Genomic DNA, 24,411 nt, shown 5'->3' with positions numbered 1-24,411 from the left:
AGAATGTAAGTTCTAGGACAGTAGGGACTTTGTTGCTCTTTTCACATATTATCTCTATTGCTTTGGGTGAACTACCCAATGCAAAACAGGAATAGAAACAGAAATAGCAAATACAAATTTCCAAGTTGGCAATCAGTTGCTTAACTTTAGGTAGTGAAGGCAAAAAGTTTCAACAGTAAGTACAATCCCTGGGCAACTGCAGAACAGTCTTGTGTGACTACCAGTAAGTAACCAGTTGGACAACCAGAAAGCTGTGAAAAGATACATAATTAACTCAGGTTCCCTAAATATTGAGTAATTAAAATTCTTCAGGAAACACATGCAAAAACACCTTATAAAATAAGGACCAAGGAAGAGATGAGTAAAAGGCCAAGTGGTGGGATTATTTTCTTTTTATGTTGGTGGGTCAATTCTTTAATGGAGATTCTAAAGATAACCAGGTTCTGCTAAAGACCGCAGTGCTGGTAATCTCCCTAGTTTTTCTGTCTTGAAATAAGCAGACCTGGTTCCTAAAAAGGTACCCAGAGAAAGGGCAGTAGGCCAGGGAAGCAGGATCCGCCTGGCCCACTGAGGGAGGTGGTGCTGTCAAGTCTCCGAGACCCAGGTGTCAACAGCCTCCCTGCTCGGTTCCCAGCCAGGGGGGGCCCTGCCCAGAGCCGCTCCCAGACCCAAACGGCCGCACCCGCCTCCACACAGCTGACTCTGCGCTGGGAAAAGCCAGGAGTAACCCGCCCGAGGGCCCTACGCTCAGCCAGCCAGCCAATGGCCATGGAAGTGAGGCGGGACCTCGGGGTATCAGGCCAATGGGACGCGGCGAGGTTGGAGCGCTCTCAGGGTCCCAGGGCTGCCGGGGTTAGGAGCCCCAGGCCCGGGCCATGTGGGAGACTCCCGATGCTGAGGCGTTCGCTGCGGCCCTCCGCGGCTCTCTCTTCCTGCTGCTCTTCGCGCTGGGGGTCCGCCAGCTGCTAAAGCAGAGGCGGCCGTCTGGCTTCCCCCCAGGACCTTCGGGGCTGCCATTTATCGGCAACATCTACTCGCTGGCCGCCTCAGCTGAGCTCCCTCATGTCTACATGAAAAAGCAGAGCCAGGTGTACGGCGAGGTACAGCCCCACGGGCCGCGGGCAGGGAAGGCCTGGGCCTTCCTTCCGGGTGGGCTGACGCTCGTGGGCACGAGCTGTAGGGGCTCCTCTCCGTGTGCCGGCGGCTTGGAGGGAAACCCGCTTCCGGGCTCGGGGGGGGGGAGAGGTTCTCGACGCCGCGCTGCCGCCGGGGAAGCCCCGCCTGCCCGACGCCGCGGGGTCCTGGCGGGATCCTCCCGCCCCTCAGGGCGCGGAGGCGTTGCTCCCGCGCCTGCGCAGTGGGGTACTCAATCCTCCCCGTCAGGCGTGACCGTGCTCCCCTCAGCGGGCCCACCCAGCGCTCAGTTTCTCGCCCCCACGGAGCCGCGTGCCGCGTGTAGGTTAGATTCCCTTTCACCCAAAACTTCTCGGGAAAACCAGGCTTCCGAATTCTAAGACAGAGTTAATGGTTAATAGGAGTTTGTTGGATGTTTGCACTTGAGAACGGCTGGTCTAGACGTCTGTTGTGAGGATTAGAGAGTGCAGGGGAGGGCCTCAAGGGCCTCTGGGAAATAATTGTGAAAGAGCGAATAAATTAATGAGTAAAAGTCGGTGCCGAGTCCCACCGGGAGCCAGGAGCGTCCCGACGGCAAACACTGAGACTGCGCCTGCGGTGGACCAGCCTCCCCTCCAAAGCGGGCTCGTCCACTCACAGCCGCCCGGGCGGGGCGGGTGCTCTGGTTCCCTCCCCCACCCCACCCCCACCCCCGTTTTACAGAGGGGGAAACTGCAGCACAGACATGTTGAGTGACTTGCAGGCAGCCATACAGCTGCTAACTAGCAGGGGGAAAGGGCCAGGACAGTAGCTTGCGTTTGGAAGGGTGTCGTGACCTCAGAAGGAGGCAGAAGTTTCCAAAACACTGGCACTGACCTGGCTCACTTGATTTGTTTTGAATCCATTCTTAATAGGAAACAACCATGCAGGCTCTAACAGGTGCTGGGGATGAAGGGCAGTCACAACCAGATTTTAGGGGATTACAGCCTACTGAGAAAAAAATTAATCTAACGATTGACCACAAATTGTGAGTGTTTTGAAGGAAAAGTACAGCATCCATTTTTAAACCAGTTTTTACAAGAATTATTCTAGGTTTATGCAGTTCACTGATGATTATATTGCTAAAGGGAGGCTGAACTTAGATAAACCAAATATATATAATTCTTAGGGGTTTTTTTCCCCATCCTCTATTTCTTCAAGCTTTGAGTGTATTTCCATGATTTCCAGTGAATATATGTGGTCTCTGGTATGTTGGTACAAAGCATCATTAATATTCTAGAGAAATCATAAGATGTGAAAGTAAAAGACTGGAGTTTTCTCTCTCATCTTATAAAATTTGACCTTTACTTGTCTGAGTCTTAATTTCCCTGGTACGTATAATAATAGTAATAATAATTGAATACTGTTAAGTGCTACTCAGATGTTCTTGGTTATTAATTACAGAACAATTTATTAGGTCTACAAAGTAGTGTTTTTAAAGCAGTGGTGTCATGCAGGATTGGAAATTGTTTTTCACATGTAGGTATTTGAACAGAAAGAAACTCTGTGTTTACTATGAACATTCTTTTGGGAGTGGGGGTAGTCTAAGTCTACAAGAAGTATTACCCAAAATTTGAGTTTGCCTTTTGATGAGTGTGGAGCCAAAAGACACAGCGAAGGCAAAGATCAGAAGAAGAAAAGATTTATTACTTGCAGCAAGTAAGGAGAATCCAGGGATTTTTCCCAAAGCAGTGCCTCCCTAAACACTAAAATTGGGGAAGTTTAAACCAAGTTACATGCATGTTCATGAATGCTTGGACGGTATATGCATATTCATGAAGCGGCTTGAGCAGGAAAATTCAGCATAGATTTGGGGCAAAGGACCAAGCTTTGGTTGATTGAAGTCCCAAGGGTCAGAAAAGGTCAACATCATCTCTAAGATTCCAGTTGATCTGGTGGTTGAGTGCTTCAGGCTAATCTTTACCATTGAAACAACTGGGAGTCTTTACAACTGGTATATTATCTTTGCTATTGTTACTTCTCTTGCCTGATAACAATCCTTCATTCTTTTGTTTCCTTAAAATCATTATTACTGAAACCTTTTCAAGAGCAAGCATTGTGGCTAGTATTAGATCCCAAAATGGCTTGGGCCAAAAATGACTTCTCTTACATCAAGAAAGCCATACCTCATTCTCTTTCTCCTATGACCCCTGGCCCTTTCTGCTTACAAACAATAGATTGTAAATTAAAGTATAAATGTGTTGGAAGAGTGGCATCTTGGGATAGGTAACTCTGGTTTAATGAATTTTGGCATGAGTTACCAGCTTTCCTGGTGGTACAGGTATTTGAGCCAACCATGGTTCTTTACCAAGAGGTGTTTTTACTGAAAGTGGTAAAATCAAATAGGGTTAACCTGTGCTATTAGGCGCAAGAGGGGCAGAAGAAAAAGAAAAAAGAACAGAAGTGGAAAGGATGTGTGCATTGAAGAGTAGACATTGTTTGAGTAACTCTGCCTTAGACTTAAGTGGAAAAGAGTTAATGTATTAACTCTTTAAGCTAGTTGTTCTCTATCTTGGTTGTGAAATACCTCTACAGGTCTCCCATTATCTTAGACATATTTTCCAGTTCTTACCGTCTCAAAGTTGGTATGCGTTGTTTGTTAAAATACCAAACCTTTTTTGGAAATGGGAGTAAACTATTATCTCCTTCACTTCTAGAAGGTTGTGGGAAGTTGTTTATATGTCTTATTTACGAAAAGAATCTTACTTTTCCACTTGATGATCTGGAGATGTGTGCTCAGAGGAAAAAAGCCCTGGACTTTAAAATTGCTTCTGAGAAACGACGATCACTTCAAGTGACATCTACTTTTATGAAGTCTGTGAATTCAATTCTCCTTCATAATTCTTGAAAGGAAGACAGCCAGTCCTCAAGTCTTATACAGTCATTTTAAAGACAGTCTTATATAGAAATGTTCCACATTGAGAATTACCATTTCCTTGGAGATTCGCTTTGAATGCGTAAGCTTCTGCAGTGACTAATCTTAACCTAGATTTCAAGAAACATTCCCTAGCTAGCAAAGCTAGTAAGAGGAGTTTTTACAGGTTATTTTCAGGTAATGCACGTAAGGATAATAAAGTAATTACTTTGAGGCAAGTGGAGTTGACAGCTTATAATTTACTTATACAGTAAGCATTTATTGAGATTTATGCAAAGCATTGAATGAGATTCTATGGAGTGTTCAAAGATGAAAGAGACGAAATCACTGAATCTAAGGAGTTTATAATTTAGTAGGCAAGTAGAAGACAGGAATATGAATACTTCCGGTTTTAAGTAGTAGTAAATAAGTGCCATGGGAGCTTCTAAGCATGTGCTGTGTAGGTTTAAGACAGAAAAAGAGAGTGCACCAAGAAAGGCTTGATAGAGGTTGGTCCCTAAAGACTTGGTGGGGTTTGGCAGTATGGCAGTCAAGGGAAGTATTCCCAGCATGTGGCAATTAATAGTTTTCATCAGCAACACTTTTTACATTCCTTTGTTCTTAGCACTTAGCCCAAAGTGTTGTAATAATATACTTAAATGTGTGTCTCCACCACTATTTATTAATTCAACATATATTTATCAATTGTTATCATATGCTATGTAATATCCTAGGTGTGAAGATATAGCAGTGAACAAAACAGATGAAAATCCCTGCCCTCGTGTAGCTTACATCCTAGCAGTGGAGGGAATGAGGAGAGCCGTGTTATCGAGCCTAAACTTATTTGCTCCCTGCATGACAGGCCAGTAAATCTGGAGACCAGGTGTTGAGGCAAGGAATAAGGACTTTATTTGGAAAGCCAGCTGACTGAGAAGATGAGGCACTATTGTCCTAGAGAACCACCTTCCCTGAGTTAGAATTCAGAGTTCTTTTATACTAAAAGGCAGCTGGGGGAGGTGGCTGGTTGTTGCAAACTTCTTGGTATAGGCCAGACCCTAGATGGGGTAAAACAATGCTTTGCTTTTGCAGCTGACTATGTAGGTCTGGTCATGATATTCCTCTAAACATATAAGACAGATGTTATTCTCTGTTCTGCAACTTTTAATCTCTATATGAATGGAAGTGTTAAACCCTTTAAGGCCAGAACCTTGAAAATGAGCTAGCCTGTATATTTCAGGCTATCAACAACATTCTTAACTTGAAGCAAAAGCAATAAAATATAAAGGTTAAAGTAAAACAAATAGATCTAATATGGAGTCAGATTTGTTCTTCCTTATTACAGTGGGACAGGGACAATATACACACAATAAGTAAAGTATATAATATGTTAGAGTATGGAGTATGAAGTAAACTAAATTAGGGTAAGGGAGATGGAGAATGCTAGAGGGTGAAATTTAAACAGGTTAGAGCAGGCCTCATTGTAAAGAAGGCATCTTAGCAAATACTTAAAGGAAGTGAAGGAGCAAAGTATGGGAATATGTAGGAAAAGAATATTCCAGGCCAAGGGAACAAGTACAAAGGCCGTGAAGCAGGAGTATGCCATGTTGAGAATCACCCATAAAGAGACAAGAGGCTGTTGAGATAACATAGGAGAGAAATAAAGGATCAGAGTATCATGACGAAAGTGGTAAAAAATTGTCATATTCTGTCTGCATTGTGAAAGTAGAAACATTATGACTACTGAACCGTGATGTGGGGCTTGGGTGAAAAATGGAGTCAACAGGGGCAGCTCCTGGGTAGTTTGGGGCCTGGAAGGTTGGATGGAATGGTCGTTAACTGAGGTAGTGAAAAATCCTGGGTAGAGCTAGTCTGAGGGGAGGGAAGAGATTTGAAGATCATAGACTGACTTGTAGAAGGCAAAAAACTGTTTCATGTGGTCCTTTTTCTGTCTCTGCCAGCATCATAACTAGCTCATAATAATACTAAAAATTATTGAATAAATAAAAAATATATGAACCTAATCTTGAACCCTTCCATAGATCAAAGCAGTGTAAGAATGAATTTTTACAATTTGATTCACAAACCTTTACCAAAAGTCCTTGAAAATAGTATATACTAAAATAGATGCTAGTTCAAATAATAGTTTCCGCAGTTTCACCCTCAAGTAGAGAACCATCTTATTTGAGTAAAAGTGGATTGTGTAACGACTTTCTTAAGCTATGGCTCCTCCTCAGTTTTTATAATCCCTAGTGTCCAGGCTAGTGTCCATAGCCTGACAGTTTTGCCCTGAAATTAACTCCCCTGTTTGTTCTGCTTTTATATTACAATTTCTAATCCCATCTTTCTGAAATCAATCACAAAGTTGAGGATTTTTTTTTCTTGCATTATGACCACTGCCTATTTACTAATGCCATTTTTTTTATTAACTCTGCTGTGATATTGTGATTTATAATAAATATGTATTTAGTCTTTGTACCTTTCCTGGCCCTCGGAATAGCCTAAGTGTTGAGAGCAATAAAGGCATGTTTTGTTATTCATAACAAGCCCTTTTCACCCACCTCAGAGTTTATGTTAATATTAATGGAAAATTCTTAAGTATGAGAGCTTGTTGCCTGGAGAACCAACCAGGATTAGAGGGCTGGAACTTTTAGCCCTACTCCCCTTACTTCTGGGGAAGGGAGAGAGGCTGGAGGTTGAGTCAGTCACCAGTGGCCAATGATTTAACCAATCAGGCCTAGTTAAACCTACATAAAAATCCCTGAATTACAGGGCTCAGGGAGCTTCCATGTTGGTGAATTGGTGAACATGTTGGGGTGAGCAGAGGCTCACATCCCTGGAGAGAGCACGGAAACTCCACACCGCTTTCCTCGTACCTTGCCCTATGCACCTCTTCCATATATATGGCTGCTCCTGACATGTATCCTTTTATAAGAAACTGGTAATCTAATAAGTAAAATATTTTCCTGAGTTCTGTGAGCCACTCTAACAAATTAATCAAACTCGAGGAGGAGGTCATGGGAACCTCTGATTTATAGCCTTTTGGCCAGAAGCACTGGTAACAACCTGGACTTTGTGATTGGAGTCTGAAATAGGAGAGTGTTCTTGTGACACTGAGCCCTTAACTTGAGGAATCTGACACTTTCTCCAGGTAGATAGTGTCAGAGTTGAGTTAAATTGTAGGACACCCAGCTGGTGACCCAGAATGCTTGATGTGTGTAAAATCCTCACATCTGGTGTCATAAGTGTTGTAATAGAGTCCTGAGAAACACACAGGAGGAGTTTTTCCTTTATATCTGCTTAAAATTGCACTTTAAGACCATCCCATTACTGCTTTGGGAACCGAAAGAGCCCCACCTTTGCTCAGCTGGTAACCACTTCCTTTGTTCTGAAACTCTTACACTGCCAATTTTGACTAATAACACTGCTTGTAGCAGGCAGCCCGTGCTCCTTCCCCAAAGTTCTGGATGTACCTACTGCTTGGTTGGCAGGGCCATCCTTGTGCCAAAGACTTGCTCAGCTGGTTGAGTTTGTTACTCCTTGGAGGTCTTTATCACTTTTGCTGCTGTGACTACTTCTGCTGAACTTCAGTTCTCTGCTAAGCCTCCTGGTTCCTCCTACCCAACCCCCCCAAAGTAGTGTGAACCACATGTTTGCACCAAGATGAGGCTTGACTCAGTATTTTGGTTCTTAAAAGCTCCCAGCCAACCCTCGAGAGCATGGGGATAAGCAATCTTCTCATCCCACTGATAAGATAGCATTGTTCTTTCAATGGACTAGGCCCCTATAATAGGGCTAGCTAGATAAGAGGTGTGACATTGTAAGCGAACCTGTGGTGGAACACATGAGATGCTCCAGCAAGGAACAGGATGGCTATTCTTTTAGCACACCACCTGTGCCTGTGTGGTGAATGCCTTTCTTCCAAGGTCAGATTCTGTAGGGCCTTCATTGTTAACTTCATGGAATTCAGGGGCTCGAATACAAATGAGCCTATGAGTTTCAGTATGTTTTGTTGAGGAGGGGGAAATTTTGCCCTCTATTCCTCTTGAGTTCTTGTGGCTGTACTAATAATAAAATTGATACAAGACAGAGTAACAGGAGAGAAAGAAACACATTTGAATTCATGTGCATGGAGGTCTCATAGAAATGGGACCTAGGAAGTGGCCAAAGAAGGCAGAATTTGGACTTTTTAGGCAAAGACCCAGTAATTTTGCAAGGAATTGACAGGACAAAGAAACTTCCATTTTGGGTGCCTAGTTAGTGAAGAATCTAAACAGAGTTTGTGCTTGGGGCAGTAAATTAAAGAAGTAACAAGATTTGTTTATATAGGCTTCTTGGCCAGAATTCCCTATCTTTGGCAAAAGGGTGACCTACCTCCAGATGCAGAGAGTATACCTTTCACATGAGAAATTCATTTCCTGCCTTCAGGGAGAGAGAAAAGAGAGTAACGTTTCTTCAGTAACTTTGATTCAGAATAACTAATATACCATGAGGCACATTTTGGGGTGGCCTGCTCTGGGCCCCAAAATTTTTACCCTCTTGTGTATATATATACTTTTTCAAATTGAAGTATAGTCAGTTTGCGGTGTTGTGTCAATTTCTGTGTACAGCATAATGCTTCAGTCGTACACGAACATATATTTGTTTTCATATTCTTTTTCACCATAAGTTACTACATGATATTGAATATAGTTCCCTATGCCATAAAGTATGAGCTTGCTGTTTGTCGGATTTTGTGAGAATCGTCCTGTATTTTGAAGCAAGAGACACTGCCAGAGTTCAGTAGGTGTTCTATGCGAATCAGTGGGTTTGTAGGTGTAATTCTTGGTATATTTGTGGGTGAGGGCGAGCTGTGAGGCTCTCTACTCTGCCATCTTGGCACCTTCCTCTGGGCCCTAACATTTTATACTTCAAAAATTGTCTCTCAGGCCTTTGACAATACCCTCCTCTACCTAAACCTGGAATAATAAATGATATATAGATGGAGCCACTTCCTCATTCATCTGGAAATAAAGATTCTGAGATATCACTGAATGTTTGAGTTGGAATGAATTTTAAAAGAGCATATAAATCACTGGGGGTGGGTATAGCTCAGTGGTAGAGCACATATTTAGCATGCATAAGGTCGGGGGTTGAATCCCTAGTACCTCAACTGAAAATAAACAAGCAAGCATATAAATCCAGTATTTCTTGATTTTCCTATAGCAGCCCTGAAATCCAAAAATGTTAAGGGTTCTTCCCAGTATCCTATCTCAGTTTAAAGGTAAGGCTTAAACTAGAACCCAGGCCTCCTGAGTCATACTCTTTCCGTTGCATCGTTTATAAGGTTATGTCTTGAGCTATTGAGTACACAATGAAATCATAGTGTTCGATATGCCTTGTAGAGAGAAAGCACTCTAAACATTGTCAGTTGGTTAATAAATGCCAACATTTTCAGGGAAGTAACAAATACTAGGAGAGCTGGGCTTAGTACATGTGGGTTTCTGTGGTTATATTTCTCCATACATTTTGCCATTTAAATGTTTTTCTTTTCTTCTGAAAGATCTTCAGTCTACACCTTGGAGGTATATCAACTGTGGTTCTAAATGGCTATGATGTAGTAAAGGAATGCCTTGTTCATCAAAGTGAAATTTTTGCAGACAGACCATGCCTTCCTTTATTCATGAAGATGACAAAAATGGGAGGTATGTTTATTTTAACCTATTTAGTGATTTACTGAACTATTTTAAATTTTATTTCTTATTTTATGCAAATTTAGTACACAGAGATTGGATTCTATTGTACTGATTAACAAGAAATTATTAATTAGTTAATTTAGTTACAGAATCTAGTATTTGAGGACATTTCTGGCTGCATTACATTCGTATCTGAGACCAGAACATGCTAATCCTACTGTTGTAATCCAGTTCTAATAAAATATTGTAAATAATGTTTTAAAGAATTAGCACTTAATATGTACAGGTTTTGTGAAACAAGTCAAGAATACACACATGTGCCCACACACTTGAATCAAAAGTACCTTTGGAGCTAGTCTTGAGTGCTTGGTAACATTTTACTATCATTTTGCTCATAAACTTATAGAGAACCTGAATCATCCTTTCTTAACTACTGATCAATGTGATAACATAAATGAAAAATTGTGGGGTTTGTGTAACGGACTAGTATTCTATGTGGTTTAGTGCTGATTAGTGTCAGATGATTTCATGCTCACCAAGGGAGAAAGGCTGAACACTCACAGAATTGATGAGAAGAAAGCAGCAACAGAAAGCCTAAAATAGAATGTTGACGTCAGATACGTCCGTTTTCATGCTTAATAGAAGAGTTTTTATAATGATGCTGTTTCAAATTTCCCAATTTAATGAGAGTTTCACACTTTATTTCAAAGAAAAATTCAACAATGTCTTGGTTACATAGACTAAAAATAATGACACTGACTGAAAACGAAAAAAAAAATAAAAATTAACCATGTATTACATTGCAAAGCAAATCAACTGATGCAAAGAAAAACCAGTTTCAAAGGCCAAATTCTCAGGCCAGAATATGATGACACGTGAATGCAGTAATATAAAATAAAAGCAAATATCCAGCTTCTTAAACACTCTTCTAAATAATAATTGGCCCAAAGAAGAAATTATACCACAATTACAATAGAAGACCTTTGAAGAAATTATGAAAATGAATGATGTGATTGGAGTAATAGTTAGGGTAAAGTGTATATTATACATTTTTTGAAGCTATACACTTATAGGTTAGACTATTTTTATCATAAAGAAAGGTAAAATAAGTATTCAACTTAAGATTTTCAAAAAAACAGTAAGAGAAAAATTGGTAGAAAATTAAATGTGGTAGAAAATTAAATGTGTTATTTTAAGATGCATATGCACTGAATTTGGAACTGGGAAATCAGAGCCACCATCAACCCACTGTTTGAATAGGAAAAAGTTGCCCTTTAGGTGGGTTCAACCCATGCCCGGGCACATAGTTTGGCCAGTGTAGGGTTATAATAAGGCTCCTCTGTACCTCCTTGTATGTAACTGTAAGCACATGTTATGCACATGTTCCATATGCATACATTTCTCTAGGACTTGATTTCATCTCAGTGCCTTTGCACTGGTTCTCTACCTGCAGTGATCTTTCTCTGGATATCTTCTGGACTCCTATTTCATGTCTTTACTTGTGTCACCTCAGTGAGGCTTTTCCTGACCACCCTGTATCTCCTTCCTTGGCTATATAATTTATTTGTTTACCTCTCCTCACTAGTATGTAAAGTCAATGAGAAACTATCTTTGCCTCTTTTGTTCACATCATGATATATCTGTGACACTTTAGCTCCATACATACGTGTTGAAGGAATAATCATCTGAGAGTATGGAAAAGAGAATGGATTATGGAATATAGGATTGCTGCACTGCATTAAAGACCCCCTTATATATGGTTAACTTTATCATAAGCTCCAAATTCAAAAACTTGCACAAAAGTTGTTAGAATGTAAATTACATAGGTACTTCATGTAGACAAGAGAACATGACATTTTTCATCATAGCTACACCTATGTACCAATTATGAATGAAACTCTGAGTAAACTACACATTATATAAATACATGCTGAAGATTTTTTTTTGATAGTAGATTTAAAGGGAAAATATTGCATAGTAGACAGAACAGCAGTGGATACTGAAATTTTAAGCAAGCAGTATCAACATTAGAAATTTGAGTTTCATGTTTGTCCTCTGTCTTAGTTTGGGCTGCTGTAACAAAAATATCATAGACTGAGTGGCTTAAACAGCAAACATTTATTCTCACAAATGTGGAGGCTGGGAAGTTTAAGATCAAGTTTGCAGCAGATCCAGTGACTGGAAAGAGCCTGCTTCTTGGTTTGCAGACAGCTGTCTTCTCCCTGTACCTTCACATAACCAAGAGCAATCATCTCTTTTCACAGGGCACTAATCCCATTCATGAGGGCTCATGACCTAATTACCTCCCAAAGGCCCCACCTCCTAATATCATCACATTGGGGATTAGGCTTCAACATTTGAATTTTGTGGGAACACAAGCATTCAGTTCCTATCACCTACTTTTGGCTTGCATATTTCCAATGTATTGGCACCTCATACAGGCCATCCTTGCCTCTGCCAGTTATATATTATTATGTAGCATATGCCTTTAACACGAAGAAATTTGTTTTCTAAAATCTAGTTCCTTAAAGCAGAAAATGCCTAATCCCAGAAGGATGATTTTCAGGTGTGTATTTAGTCCAGGATAAAATTTTGCCCACAGAACACACTGTCATTTGTCTTTTGTAAATTAGGCTTATAGTGAAAATTAAATAGTAAAGTCACCCTGGCCTAGTTCACCCAGGTTGAGTTACACAAAACAGTCCAGTTTCTTGTGGCGGGAGGATTATAGGATTATGGGTCTCTTCTGCCTGTCCCCAGATAAGAAGTATAGGCAAGCTTTATCTGTTTATAATATTCCATGACTAATGAGTAGTAGAGAACAGGGAGCAGAGAAACCACTGAGTTTAGCTTTAGTTTTATAGAAAGATAATTTGGAGAAGGATGACTAACCACCTTTTTTTTTTTTCCTCTTTCATAGCATGTTTTAGCTGCTAGATACAGGGATGTAGAAGTAATAAAATTGTTCAATATTCTCTTTTCCCCCCAAGGCTTACTCAATTCCAGATATGGCCGAGGATGGGTTGATCACAGAAGATTAGCTGTAAACAGCTTTCGCTGTTTTGGATATGGCCAAAAGTCTTTTGAATCTAAAATCTTAGAAGAAACCAAGTTTTTCACTGATGCTATTGAAACGTACAGTGGTAGACCTTTTGACTTTAAACAATTAATAACAAATGCTGTTTCAAACATAACCAATCTGATCATTTTTGGAGAACGATTCACTTATGAAGACACTGATTTTCAGCACATGATTGAGTTATTTAGTGAAAATGTGGAACTAGCTGCCAGCGCCTCAGTCTTCCTCTATAATGCCTTTCCATGGATTGGCATCCTACCTTTTGGAAAACATCAACAGCTGTTTAGAAATGCAGATGTGATTTATGATTTTCTCTCCAGGCTTATTGAAAAAGCCTCCATCAACAGAAAGCCTCGGTTACCTCAGCACTTTGTTGATGCTTATTTAGATGAGATGGATCAAGGTAAAAATGATCCATCATCTACTTTCTCCAAAGAAAACCTAATTTTTTCTATGGGTGAACTCATCATTGCTGGAACTGAAACTACAACCAATGTGCTACGGTGGGCAGTTCTTTTCATGGCCCTTTATCCTAACATTCAAGGTGAGGATTCTCTTGATCTCAAGGTCTGTTGTTACATTTAGAGCTCATATATGTTTTAGAGTCTTTGGCCGTGCACAAAGCATTTTATTTAGGAACCCCTGCTATGCTAGCCGAAAAGAAAAACGTTTAATGGTTATAACGTTTTCAAAACTATTATCTCAATTCATGTAAAAACTTCAGATAGGTCTTATAATACCTATTTTATAAAAGAGGGAAAAGACTGAGAGGCTGATTTACCGAAGTTCAGCCACTTAGAAGTGACTGAGCTGGGATCTGAACTCTGTTTTTTTAATTCAAGTTTTTATGCTTCACTGTTTTCCTGCTGAGAGTGATGTTATTACAATTCTACGTTTGCTTAATTTTTATTTTTATTACTTTCAGTGTGTTTTTCACAACAAAATTACTCAGAGCATTGGCTACTAGTTGTATAAGATATAAGGCATGTATTTAAACAGAACTTTCAGATAATGAAAAATCTGAATCTGGGTGCAGCCATACTTTGTTGGCTTACTATAAGTTATTCTTTGCTTTATCTCAAGGGGAAATTATTTTAGATATAATCTTAAGAATTGCATAATAACTTGAACACTTTTTCTCTTACAGGACGAGTTCAGAAAGAGATTGATTTAATTATAGGACCCAGTGGAAAGCCTTCCTGGGATGACAAGTGCAAAATGCCTTATACGGAGGCAGTTTTGCATGAAGTTTTAAGATTCTGTAATATAGTGCCATTAGGGATTTTCCACGCAACTTCTGAAGATGCAGTTGTACGTGGTTATTCTATTCCTAAAGGCACAACAGTAATTACAAATCTTTATTCTGTACACTTTGATGAAAAGTACTGGAGAGACCCAGATATATTCTATCCGGAACGATTCCTGGACAGCAATGGACATTTTGTCAGGAAGGAAGCTTTGGTTCCCTTTTCCCTTGGTAAGAGAACTTTCACAGAGGCATAACTTTAGGACACAGTATAATGATGACTCATCACATATAACATCTTAATCTGAAGCATTCTGTTGTAGAATTAATATTCTAACTCTGAAAATTTAGCATTGGCTTTTAGAGGAGAGAATGGTTTAGTTAGGTGTCATTAACACCTGTTTCTACTCAAAATAAACAAGCCATAATTTAGCAGCTAGAAAGAAACTATTGAGAAGCTCTGGCTTCTTCTGAAACTTTCTTGCTTGTGGATTTTTGGCTTGTAATCAAAACTCACAGAGTTAGAAGTCAGCTGGAGAAACTAAGACTCAGGGAGAGAAATGGCATAATTTGAAGTGAAATTAGAATCGGCTTTCTTGGCTCTCCATTATTATACTTCATCTCCAGAACCATTGCTTCTGCTGTGAAAAAATACACAGATCACAAGACCCATGGAAGATGAACTGAAAATTCTTTTCACTGGGAAAAGGGACACATGCAGTCATTTGAAATGAAATGAGCTTATCCTGGGTCTATAGACCAAAATGTCACACCTCAGATCTTTCATAGCATGTCTCAGGCTCTTGTTGCCACATGCAAAGGAAGCAGAGAATGGGACTAATAAGCTTACAAAAGTCCATGACCTGACAAAAGAAGGTAAAGAAATAGGCTCTGGGAGCTGAAGTGCCAATTTCTATTTTGGGGGACTTAAGAAAATCCTTTGATAAACATAACTCCTTTTAACTTCCTTTAAATTCCAGATTTCCTGAATGATACATAATTAGACATAAATTTTGGTAAATATTGTGGATTTTTAAAAAGTATTATGCCTGTTCTTTATGTTTAGGGAGAAGACATTGTCTTGGAGAACAGCTGGCTCGGATAGAAATGTTCCTGTTTTTTACAGTATTTCTTCAGCGGTTTCGCTTGCATTTTCCACATGAACTGGTTCCAAATCTGAAGCCTCGGTTAGGCATGACGTTGCAACCCCAGCCCTACCTTATCTGTGCAGAAAAACGCTGAAGGTGCGCAGGTGTTTTGTGTAACAAAGCTATATGTTTGCCTCACCCCAAACCTTGTTGAATCAGTGTGCGTGTTTGGACAAGAATCACAGTATCATAAAGCCAAATGAACACAGATGTGTCTTTAAAAACAATACTACCAAAACACAGACACAGACACACAAAAATACTACAGGCAGCAGTAAGCATTAGCTATTATTTCTTCTAACCTTTAATGACTTATAAGGCAGAATTTTCTGAGGAAAACAGGTGTATATGACAATTATTTCTTAAGATACTAAGAAGTGTCATGGATGCCCTGACTTTTCAGCCTCTTACTGAGTACCAGGAACCCCTCATCCCTTCTTGACTCCAACTTGCTCCTTTCTGAGGGCTTTGTTTCCAGATGCCAACGCCAGCTCCCTTCTGATCAGGTATTATCACTGAATAGATTGTGTGGTACTAGTCCAGTTTAATAGTGGAGTAAAGAAGAAATTAGAACCCAAGTAGATGAATTTGGACTATAGAGGTGTTTTAGACATGATGGCAGATAATAGAATAAATATCTATACATGTAATGTAAGACCTGCCAATGCTTTCAAATCTTGCTTCTTACTATATCGTCATAAGAACTGAGTCATTCTTCCTACAAATGAGGGTCTCTGTGACCCCTCATACCAGCAATTCAGTAGACAGGAAATTACAATAATGTATGTAAAATAAAAATGACACATGGCTAATAATTCTTTGTAGGCAGACTTTTTATTTAGTACCACTTTTTTCAAAACCAGTCACGGGGCTTAAAAGATTGAATCCTTTTACCTTTTCAAGATCTCTAGGAATTTCCTTGGATTACTGTTATTTTTCTAAAAAAGAATACCATTCAAAAAACATGCTTTAGAGGCAAGGTAACTGCATAAATTGGGGAACTTGAGAGTGATGAGCTTCTATTAGTTATTATGCCAGGAAAATAAATGTAAACTGACTGTCCTGATCAAACTGGTGTGTACAGCACCTATCTATACCTTATTTTTTTTTAACCAGTTGTATGTTAAGGATTCATGCTCTTGTAGTTTAGCTCATGAATAGTTGCAGCCTCAGAGTAAATGCACATAACAATGACTTCTGTTAAGAATATGAATTTAATCTTAGTTTGACTTCATCTGTCAAATGTTTTCAAATGTCTGTGATAAATCAGGAGTCTTTGCATCTCTGATATTAAGATTTTTCCAGTTGCAAGGGGGGGAAAGCCCTGTGTAAATTTACATAAATAATAAAGGAAAAATTCAGAGGTAGCATGGTAGTTTCAGTAGGTATGACTTAGATGCTTCATGGTATGGTCAAAGATCCTGTTTCTTCACATCCCTCTATTTTGCCTTCTGGATGATACCAGCTTTATCTTAAGGCTGACTCATGTGCTTTGCTCACTTCCTTTAGATAGAGTGAGCTTGGATTGTTTCTGGGAGAGCAAGGGAGCTTTTCAGATGTTCCCCCAGAACTGCTCTTCGTGTTGCATAGGACCTAAATAAGTTATATGTCCATCCATTAAAACTATGTCTGTGAACATGGAAGCAACCCAAGTGCATATGAATAGCAAATTGGATTAAGAATGATGGAATATTATTCAGCCAGAAAAAAGAATGAAATCCTGCCATTTGCAGCAACATGGATGGACCTAGAGAATACTATGCTTAGTGAAGTAAGTCAGACAGAGAAAGACATACTGTATGAGATTCCACATATGCTTATATGTGGAATCTCATTTTTGAAAAAAGAATGTATGTGCAAAACAGACTCAGATACAGAAAACAAACTTGTAGTTACTGAAGGGGGAAGGGGACATGGGACTAATATACAAACTACTATGTATAAAATAAGCACCAAGGACATGCTATATAGCACAGGGAAGTATAGCCATTATCTTATAATAACCTATTATGGAGTCTAATCTGCAAAAATATTGAATCACCTGAAATGAATATAATATTGTAAGTCAACTATATTTCATTAAAAAAAAAAAAAAGAAAAACTATGCCATGTGAGTAGGATGGTTCACTTAGGCCTGACTACTGGAGCCAGTGATGGAATTGGCTTTGCTCAAAGTACACGTGCTACATTGGGGTTAGTGTAGTTACCTAAACAAAAATAAGGAGAGTTATGAAGAGAAGAATTACTGACTAGGAGACTGATTACAATATCTGCCTCACTGCCCTCTGACCACCTGCTAAGCCGAGCAACTTTCCAACCTATCTCCATGACTCTTGACAGTAATACTCATTCAGGTGGTTCCTTGATCTTTGCTCTTTCTATGACACAAGAAATGCCCTGTCCCTGGGCCTCCTACTTACTGTCGTATTGTGCATAAATGCCTAAATTGAAATCTATAGACTGGGCGTTCTGTGGGTTTTGGTGGTCTTACTGAGCAAAGTCATGTAGTGAACTGGAGTAGATTATAATCGAAATTGCAGAGGCCTTATTTTGCTCTTGAATGCTACCACTGTTTCTTCTAGGGTGATTAAGAATTCCATCAATCTACACAAAATGGAGAACACACTATTTTCTTTAGCTGTGTCTAAGGAAATGCTATTCTTTTCCCTAATCAAGTTACTGCCAACCTGATAAAAATCATTTAAAAATGTAGATTCATAACTTGTTGATGGTAGAAGGTGTTTAATCTCACTTAATGTGATCATTTTATAGCCAAGGAAATAGGGATTCAGACAGGGAAATGATTCCTCTAGTTCATAGTACAGGATGCCCTTTTTTATCTCATTATATATTTTTTTATCCAAAATGTGTTTATTGGGATAGCTCCCCATTTATCATGATTCAGGGTGCTTTTAAAAGTGCTGTTTCTGTCGAAAGGATCATCCTTCTGTAAGCTTTGCTTTTTTATCTCCTATGACTGGCAGAGATAGTAAAGCAGCCAACACACAAAACTATGGCATGGCTGAATTCGGTGGTGTGTTTATAGCATCCTGGGCATTTCATATCCATGAAGTAAGAATTGGGGCTCTATACCAGGCGCTTCTTCTTGTGTTTCCTCTTCTCTTCTGGAGAGGGATGAAGGAGCTTCTTTGCAAGAGGCATGTTCTTGTGGGGAGGTCATCACTACCAGAAAGGCCATCTCTTACTCTTTTATACTGTGCTTTACAAGTTATAAGGTTGTTTTCTTATTGTCAGCTCTTGATTGTTTGGAGCCAGTTAACTATGGTAAAAATAAAATACTGCATATTTAGAAAAATATAAATATAAATTTAGTAATTAATCCATAATGGAAAATAATTATTTTTTGGAACTATGTAGTAACAGACTATAGATCTACTGCAATAGGAATGCCTTCTCTCTAATCAGTCAAATTGTGAGCTACTAACTTAGAATGTTAGAAATCTCACTTCTGATTCAAGATGGCAACTGAGTACACTTATTTCTTCACAAATGCCCTTGAAATAACCATAAGGATAGAAAAACAGATAAAGGTATTGAGAATGGGGTTGGAGGGCCATATTTTTTCCTTTTTTTAAAGTATAATCAGTTTACAATGTTGCTACTTTATAACGTACAGCATAGTGATTCAGTTATACGTATATATGTGTGTATATATATTCCTTTTCATACTCTTTCTCATTATAGGCTTTTACAAAGTATCAAATATAGTTCCCTGTACTATACAGTAAGATCTTGTTGCTTATTTTATATATAGTAGTTAATGTATGGAAATCCCAAACTCCCAATTTATCCCTCCCCCTCACCTTTCCCCCTGGTAACCATTAAGTTTGTTTTCTATGTCTGTGAGTCTGTCTCTGTTTTGTAAATAAATTTGTCTTTTTTTTAAGATGCTACCTATAAATGATATCATGGGGTATTTTTCTTTCTCTTTCTGGCTTACTCAGTATGACAATCTCCAGGTCCATCCATATTCCTGCAAATGACATTGTTTTATTCTTTGTTATGTCTGAGTAGTATTCCATTTATTATATACACCATATCCTCTTTATCCAGTTGTCTGTCGATGGACATTTAGGTTGCTTCCGTGTCTTGGCTGTTGTAAATAGTGCTGCTGTGAACATTAGGGTGCATGAATCTTCTTGAATTAGAGTTTCTTCTGGATTTATGCCCAGGAGTGGGATTGCTGGATCATATGGTAAGTCTATTTTTAGTTTTTTTAAGGCATCTCCATACAGTTTTCCATAAATGGCTCCAAACTACATTCCCAGCAGCAGTGTGGAAGTCTCTTTTCTCCACACCCTTGGAGGGCCATAGTGAATCAGATACTTTCAAGTCCTAAAAGGTGGAAGGTAAATGGGATAATATTGAAGGAACCACAGATAAGACAAAGCCTGAGGTAGAGATAGGAGCTCATTCTTCACAGGTTTTGGCTATGGAGGAAACAGGTATATAAGGAGAGGAGTAGATAAGAACAGCAAAAGTGGAAAGAAATCAAGCTGATGCTCCTGTCCCACTGTTTTCCTGTTTGTGCTGCTCCCAAAGTCTAAGTAAATTGAGTACCTTGTCTGGGAGACGGTGGTGCTCCTACATAGGGATTAGTGCCCTACGTTGACAGCCCCCTAATTTGGTCTGATTTTGAACCTGAAGTTCTGCATCACCCAAACTATTAATCAGGTGTGAGGGCAAGTTTCAATCAACAAAGTGATGATTGGGGAAACATCAGCAAAACGGCTAGTGCTAAGAATTGACTATATTTATCTGTAGAATTAAGGCTAAAACAAAGGTGGAATGAGTGTAACAGAATAACATGTAAATAATTTACACTCTGACAGTATAGAAATAATGCATCTAATAAAAAAAAAAGAAGAAAAGGTAGAAAGTAGAATAAGCTCTCTGATTACTGCATATATAATAGTTAGGAGTCAAAGGATATAATTTAAAACTGACAAGTCAAGTAGTAGAAGTCTGAATAAATTTAAGAGTACAAAAGTAAATGATAGGGGGAGGGTATAGCTCAGTGGTAAAGTGCATGCCTAGCATGCACGAGGTCCTGGGTTCAATCCCCAGTACCTCCATTAAAATAAATCTAATTATACCCCCCCCCCAAAAAAACCCCAAAGAAACAAAAAGTAAATGATAGAATATTGCCTAAAATTGGGTAGTGGAGGATATGGAGGAAGAGGTACAAGCTAATTTTATTATTCTTATAAGAGAAGCAGATACCATCCAAGCATATAAAAGTATAAGCATAAAGATGACCACTAAATCAAAAATAAAAACCTTCCTAAATGTCAAGAGAACTAAAATTAAGTTTTTGGTAAAGAGCAAATATGAGAGAACTACATCCCTAATTACAGTCACATTAAAAAATGTAAATACGCTTATCTCACCTATTAAAAAAGTATTCAGATTGGATCACAGACAAAACCCAATGCTGTATTATGCTATATACGAGAGACATCTAAAACATAGGTTAAAGGTTAAGAATATAAGGATGGAGGTGTATATAGCTCAGCTGATAAAAATGCCTGTTTAGCATACATGAGGTCCTGGGTACAACCCCCAGTACCACCATTAAAACAAAATCAAGTAAACCTAATTACTTCCCCCCTAAAAACAACAACAATAAAACAAAACTAAAGTTAAAAAAAAAAAGAAAGAACATAAAGATGGGCATAGCATACCAGGCAAATACATAAAAAGAAAGCAAGGATTATAATCTTAATAAAACAAGGAAGAATTTAAGGCAGACGGCATAAGCAAGACAAAGAAATGCACTCTCTAATTCTAGAGACTCTAATTCTTGAGGAAGTTACAATAGTTATGAATAACTATTATACCAAATAACTTTTGCTTCTTTCATGAAGCAAAAATGACAAGAGGTACAAGGAGAAATGAGTAGAAGTACATTAATACTAAGAAAATAATTCACTTCCCTCAGCTTACGACAAATAAAATGGATTTAAAAAAAAAATCCCCAGGATCTCCATTACAAAAAAAAAGATAAAAGAAGGCCTATAGTACATAATCAGTAAGGTAGACCTGATGAATATACATTAAATTCTATACCTGATTATAGACTATACCATTTTTATAAGTGCCATATAATGTTCTTGCAAATTGACCATATAGTGGACCAAAAGTGAACTTTCAAAAATTTCAGAAGTATAAATAATATAAATTTCATTATTCAAACATAATGCAATAAGAATGGGTATTAAGAGCAAAATAACAAAACCAGAACTCAAAATTGCCTTTGTGTCTTGAAATTTTTTTTTTAATTGTAAAATAATCTTTGAGCAAAGGGGGAATTACAACCAAAACTGCAGAATTTCTAGAAAACTGATAAAAACTCTGCACATCAGAATCAATGGACTACAGCTACAGTTGTCCTCATAAGAAAACTCATAGCCCTAAATACTTATTTCAATGAAAACATTAAATGTTGAGAATGAATTAAGCATACTATTTTTTTTTAAGAAAAAAATAGCAAACCAAAGGGACATAGAAGGAAGAAATTACAATTCTTGACAAGCAGGAATTAATGAGTTAGACAATAGAAAAATAAAACCAATAGCTTGATCCTTTTTAAAAAAATCAACACATTAGATCGAGGGTCAGTAATTTTATACCCCACAGGTGAAATCTGGCCCACCATCTGTTTTGTATGGTGTACAAGCTAATGTTTGGAATGTTAAATGTTTGGAAACAAACCCCAAAAGAATAATACTTTGTGAGAGATGAAAAATTTTTGCATTTCAAATTTAGTGTTCATAAAGTTATATCAGAAGATAGAAACATTCATTTTTAGAATACATTGCTTACAGCTGCTTTTTGTGCTATGATGGCATAGTTAAGTATAGTTGAGTGATTGTGACAGAAACTGTGTGGCACTCATCACTCTGCATGCGGCTTGCCACACTACAAACTCCAGTGATGCAGTTATAACTTGACAGCATTTCTAGCACCATGCATATCTCCATATAGCAACATTTTCTATAATCTTTAAATTTTAATTTGCTTTTTATTAGCAATGCATACTCATCATGTCAAACAAAAACAAAAGGAGAGAGAAAAGTGAGCTTTGAGCGTCATGGTTTTAAGGCACAGTAGAGTGTGGATTATTTTGTTTACCAAAGTAGGTGGCAAAACATTATGTTTATTGTGAAATGACACCATAGCTCTACAGTCAGCTTTGGCACTAGCCGACTGAGCACTCATAATATTCCTAACAGGAGAGTAAAGGTCAGAAAAATTAGAAATTTTAAAATGGAATGTATCATGGTAGCAGAATTTCTTCTCAAAAAATGAAAATGAAGCTGCAACGAAAGTTTCTGAGTGGCTCATCGGTTATCCAACCAAGGAAGGCCATTTACCAATTGTGAATTAATTAAATTGTGTTTAATTGGGGCAGCAAGAGAAGAGTGCCGAGAGAAAATAAACTTATTTAAAACTGTAGTCTTCAGTGAGAACCGTTGCTCAGTGTTGACACTGAGAGAAAAATTAAGTCAATTAAAAAACAAGGCAGATGATTGAGTGGTTTTCCTTGGCTCTTGATGAGTAAAGAGCTATTACCAATACTGTTCAGTTGTTTATTCATGGAGTCAATGCCAAGTTTGAAGATTTAGCCTCTGTGAATAGTCTGCATGAAACAACTATAGGAGAGGATATTTTCAAAGATGAGAAAACACTAATTCAGTACAACCTAAAATGGAATCTGCTGTATTACAACTGATAGTAAAAGCATATGCGGGGCAAAAAAAAAGGCATAGTTGTGTAAATTGCATTATCAGTAGGTACTTTGCAGAAAATGCTTGAATCTACCAGTGGACTTCATTTATTCTCCTGGACTTAACCATTATCAATCAGTTTTGTGAATTTTTGTCAGAAATAGAAGCTGACTGTCCTGACTTGCTCTACCACTGACTTAGCAGTAAGTGATAACATTTAATTGCAAATTTTTGAGCTCAGGGCCAAGACTGAAATTTTTCTGAATGAGAAGACCCACCCGCAACCATGTTATCAAATACTGAATGGCTTTGGACATTAGCTTTTACAGCTGACTTGATCTTAATGAGTTTATCCTAAAATTATAAGGCAAAACAATGCTTTTATGGGAAACATACTGAGGTGAAGTCTTTTCAACAACAAGCTAACATTTTGAATCAAAGTAACGTCAAGCTGTTTTATATACTTCTTGTGCTGTCAGCAGTTAAAACAAGCAGTGGGGCCTCCATTCGCATGCACTTTTTCAGCAGATATATTTTGTGAGCTCAAACTAAAGTTCCAGAAGCTCTTTTTTGGACCTGGATGCAAGTGCAAAGAAAATATCCATATTGTTTAACTGTGCAATTAATCTTTAATTGCAAGTGATTAGTTTCCAAAGTAATGGCATGCTAAAAGGCAAGTATCAGAGAATTTAATAGAATTCTATACATCCTTCCCAGTGATTAATATACTGGATTAAAACCAGATGCTCATGGATGATATCAGTATTTGGCAGTACCCATCTGTGTAAAAAAGCACTTTCAAATATGAAATGTGAATCTCATTACAGATCAGCATTAACAGATGGACATTTGTAATGTTTTGAATAGTAGGAAACACAAACTTTGAACCCCAATTAAGCAAAATTTTGTCTCCCAAGAAAGAATTCCTTTTTTATTAGTAGATCAGTATTCTTTTAAAGTACTTAATTATTACTATAATTATATTTTGAATGTAATAAAAATTGTGTAGAAAATTTTTACTCTTTTATATATATAAATACCTACATAATATGCTTGGCCTGCAAAGCCTAAAATATTTGGCCCCTGTACAAAAAAGTTTGATGATTCTGGAATTAATCAAACTAGTAGTTATCCTGATTACGCAAGAAAAAGGGAAGACAGCATAAATACTCAAAATATGAAATGACAAAGGAGAATAATCCAGAAGCAGAACTTTAATAATCGTAAGAAGTTGATTTATACAACTTATTGCAAAGAAGTTTGAAGACCTGAATGAAATCGGTAATCTCTATGAAGATATAATTTACCAGTGTTGACCCTAGAAGAGATGGTATCAACAGACCAGTTTTCATAAAAGAGAAAGTTGCCAAAGATGTGGCCGTCAGAAAACTATTTGAACTGTTCTAGAGCATAGAACTAAAAAGGAAATTTTGAACGCTTTTTTAGAATTAAAACAACAGCAAACTTATGGCTATAAATTTTAAAATCTAAATAAATTATTAAGGAAAG

The 24,411-nt window shown here is 38.2% G+C and overlaps 1 protein-coding gene and 1 pseudogene across 3 annotated transcripts; one reads left to right on the top strand and one right to left on the bottom strand.

Annotated features, from left to right (window-relative positions):
• The first annotated feature begins 813 nt into the window (after positions 1 to 813).
• CYP2R1 (cytochrome P450 family 2 subfamily R member 1) lies at positions 814 to 17,252 on the top strand. 3 transcript variants are annotated; one of them, XM_006209338.3, is made up of 5 exons: positions 814 to 1,100; positions 9,546 to 9,687; positions 12,669 to 13,301; positions 13,905 to 14,234; positions 15,070 to 17,252. In XM_006209338.3, exons 1-5 carry the CDS (start codon positions 876 to 878, stop codon positions 15,243 to 15,245), a joined length of 1,506 nt encoding a protein of 501 aa, XP_006209400.1. In that variant the 5' UTR covers positions 814 to 875; the 3' UTR covers positions 15,246 to 17,252. The 3 variants fall into 3 exon arrangements, with proteins under 3 accessions (XP_006209400.1, XP_072825662.1, XP_072825660.1); XM_072969561.1 differs by lacking the exon at positions 814 to 1,100 and adding an exon at positions 1,372 to 1,455; XM_072969559.1 differs by lacking the exon at positions 814 to 1,100 and adding an exon at positions 1,397 to 1,459.
• Positions 17,253 to 17,799: 547 nt separating this feature from the next.
• Positions 17,800 to 18,596, bottom strand: LOC140698729 (small ribosomal subunit protein eS27-like; annotated as a pseudogene).
• Between the last annotated feature and the right edge of the window lie 5,815 nt (positions 18,597 to 24,411).

The sequence above is a fragment of the Vicugna pacos genome, chromosome 10 (assembly GCF_048564905.1).
Source record: "Vicugna pacos chromosome 10, VicPac4, whole genome shotgun sequence".
Lineage (NCBI taxonomy): Eukaryota > Metazoa > Chordata > Mammalia > Artiodactyla > Camelidae > Vicugna > Vicugna pacos.
Note: the sequence above shows the minus strand (reverse complement) of the source record. Positions and strands in the feature narration are given on the sequence as shown.

Excerpts from the sequence above, each read along its gene's own strand:
- CYP2R1 (XM_006209338.3), top strand. The coding sequence starts at position 876 with ATGTGGGAGACTCCCGATGCTGAGGCGTTCGCTGCGGCCCTCCGCGGC. Across the intron at positions 1,101-9,545 it reads AGAGCCAGGTGTACGGCGAG|ATCTTCAGTCTACACCTTGG; the intron begins GTACAGCCCCAC and ends TTCTTCTGAAAG. Across the intron at positions 9,688-12,668 it reads GAAGATGACAAAAATGGGAG|GCTTACTCAATTCCAGATAT; the intron begins GTATGTTTATTT and ends TTTCCCCCCAAG.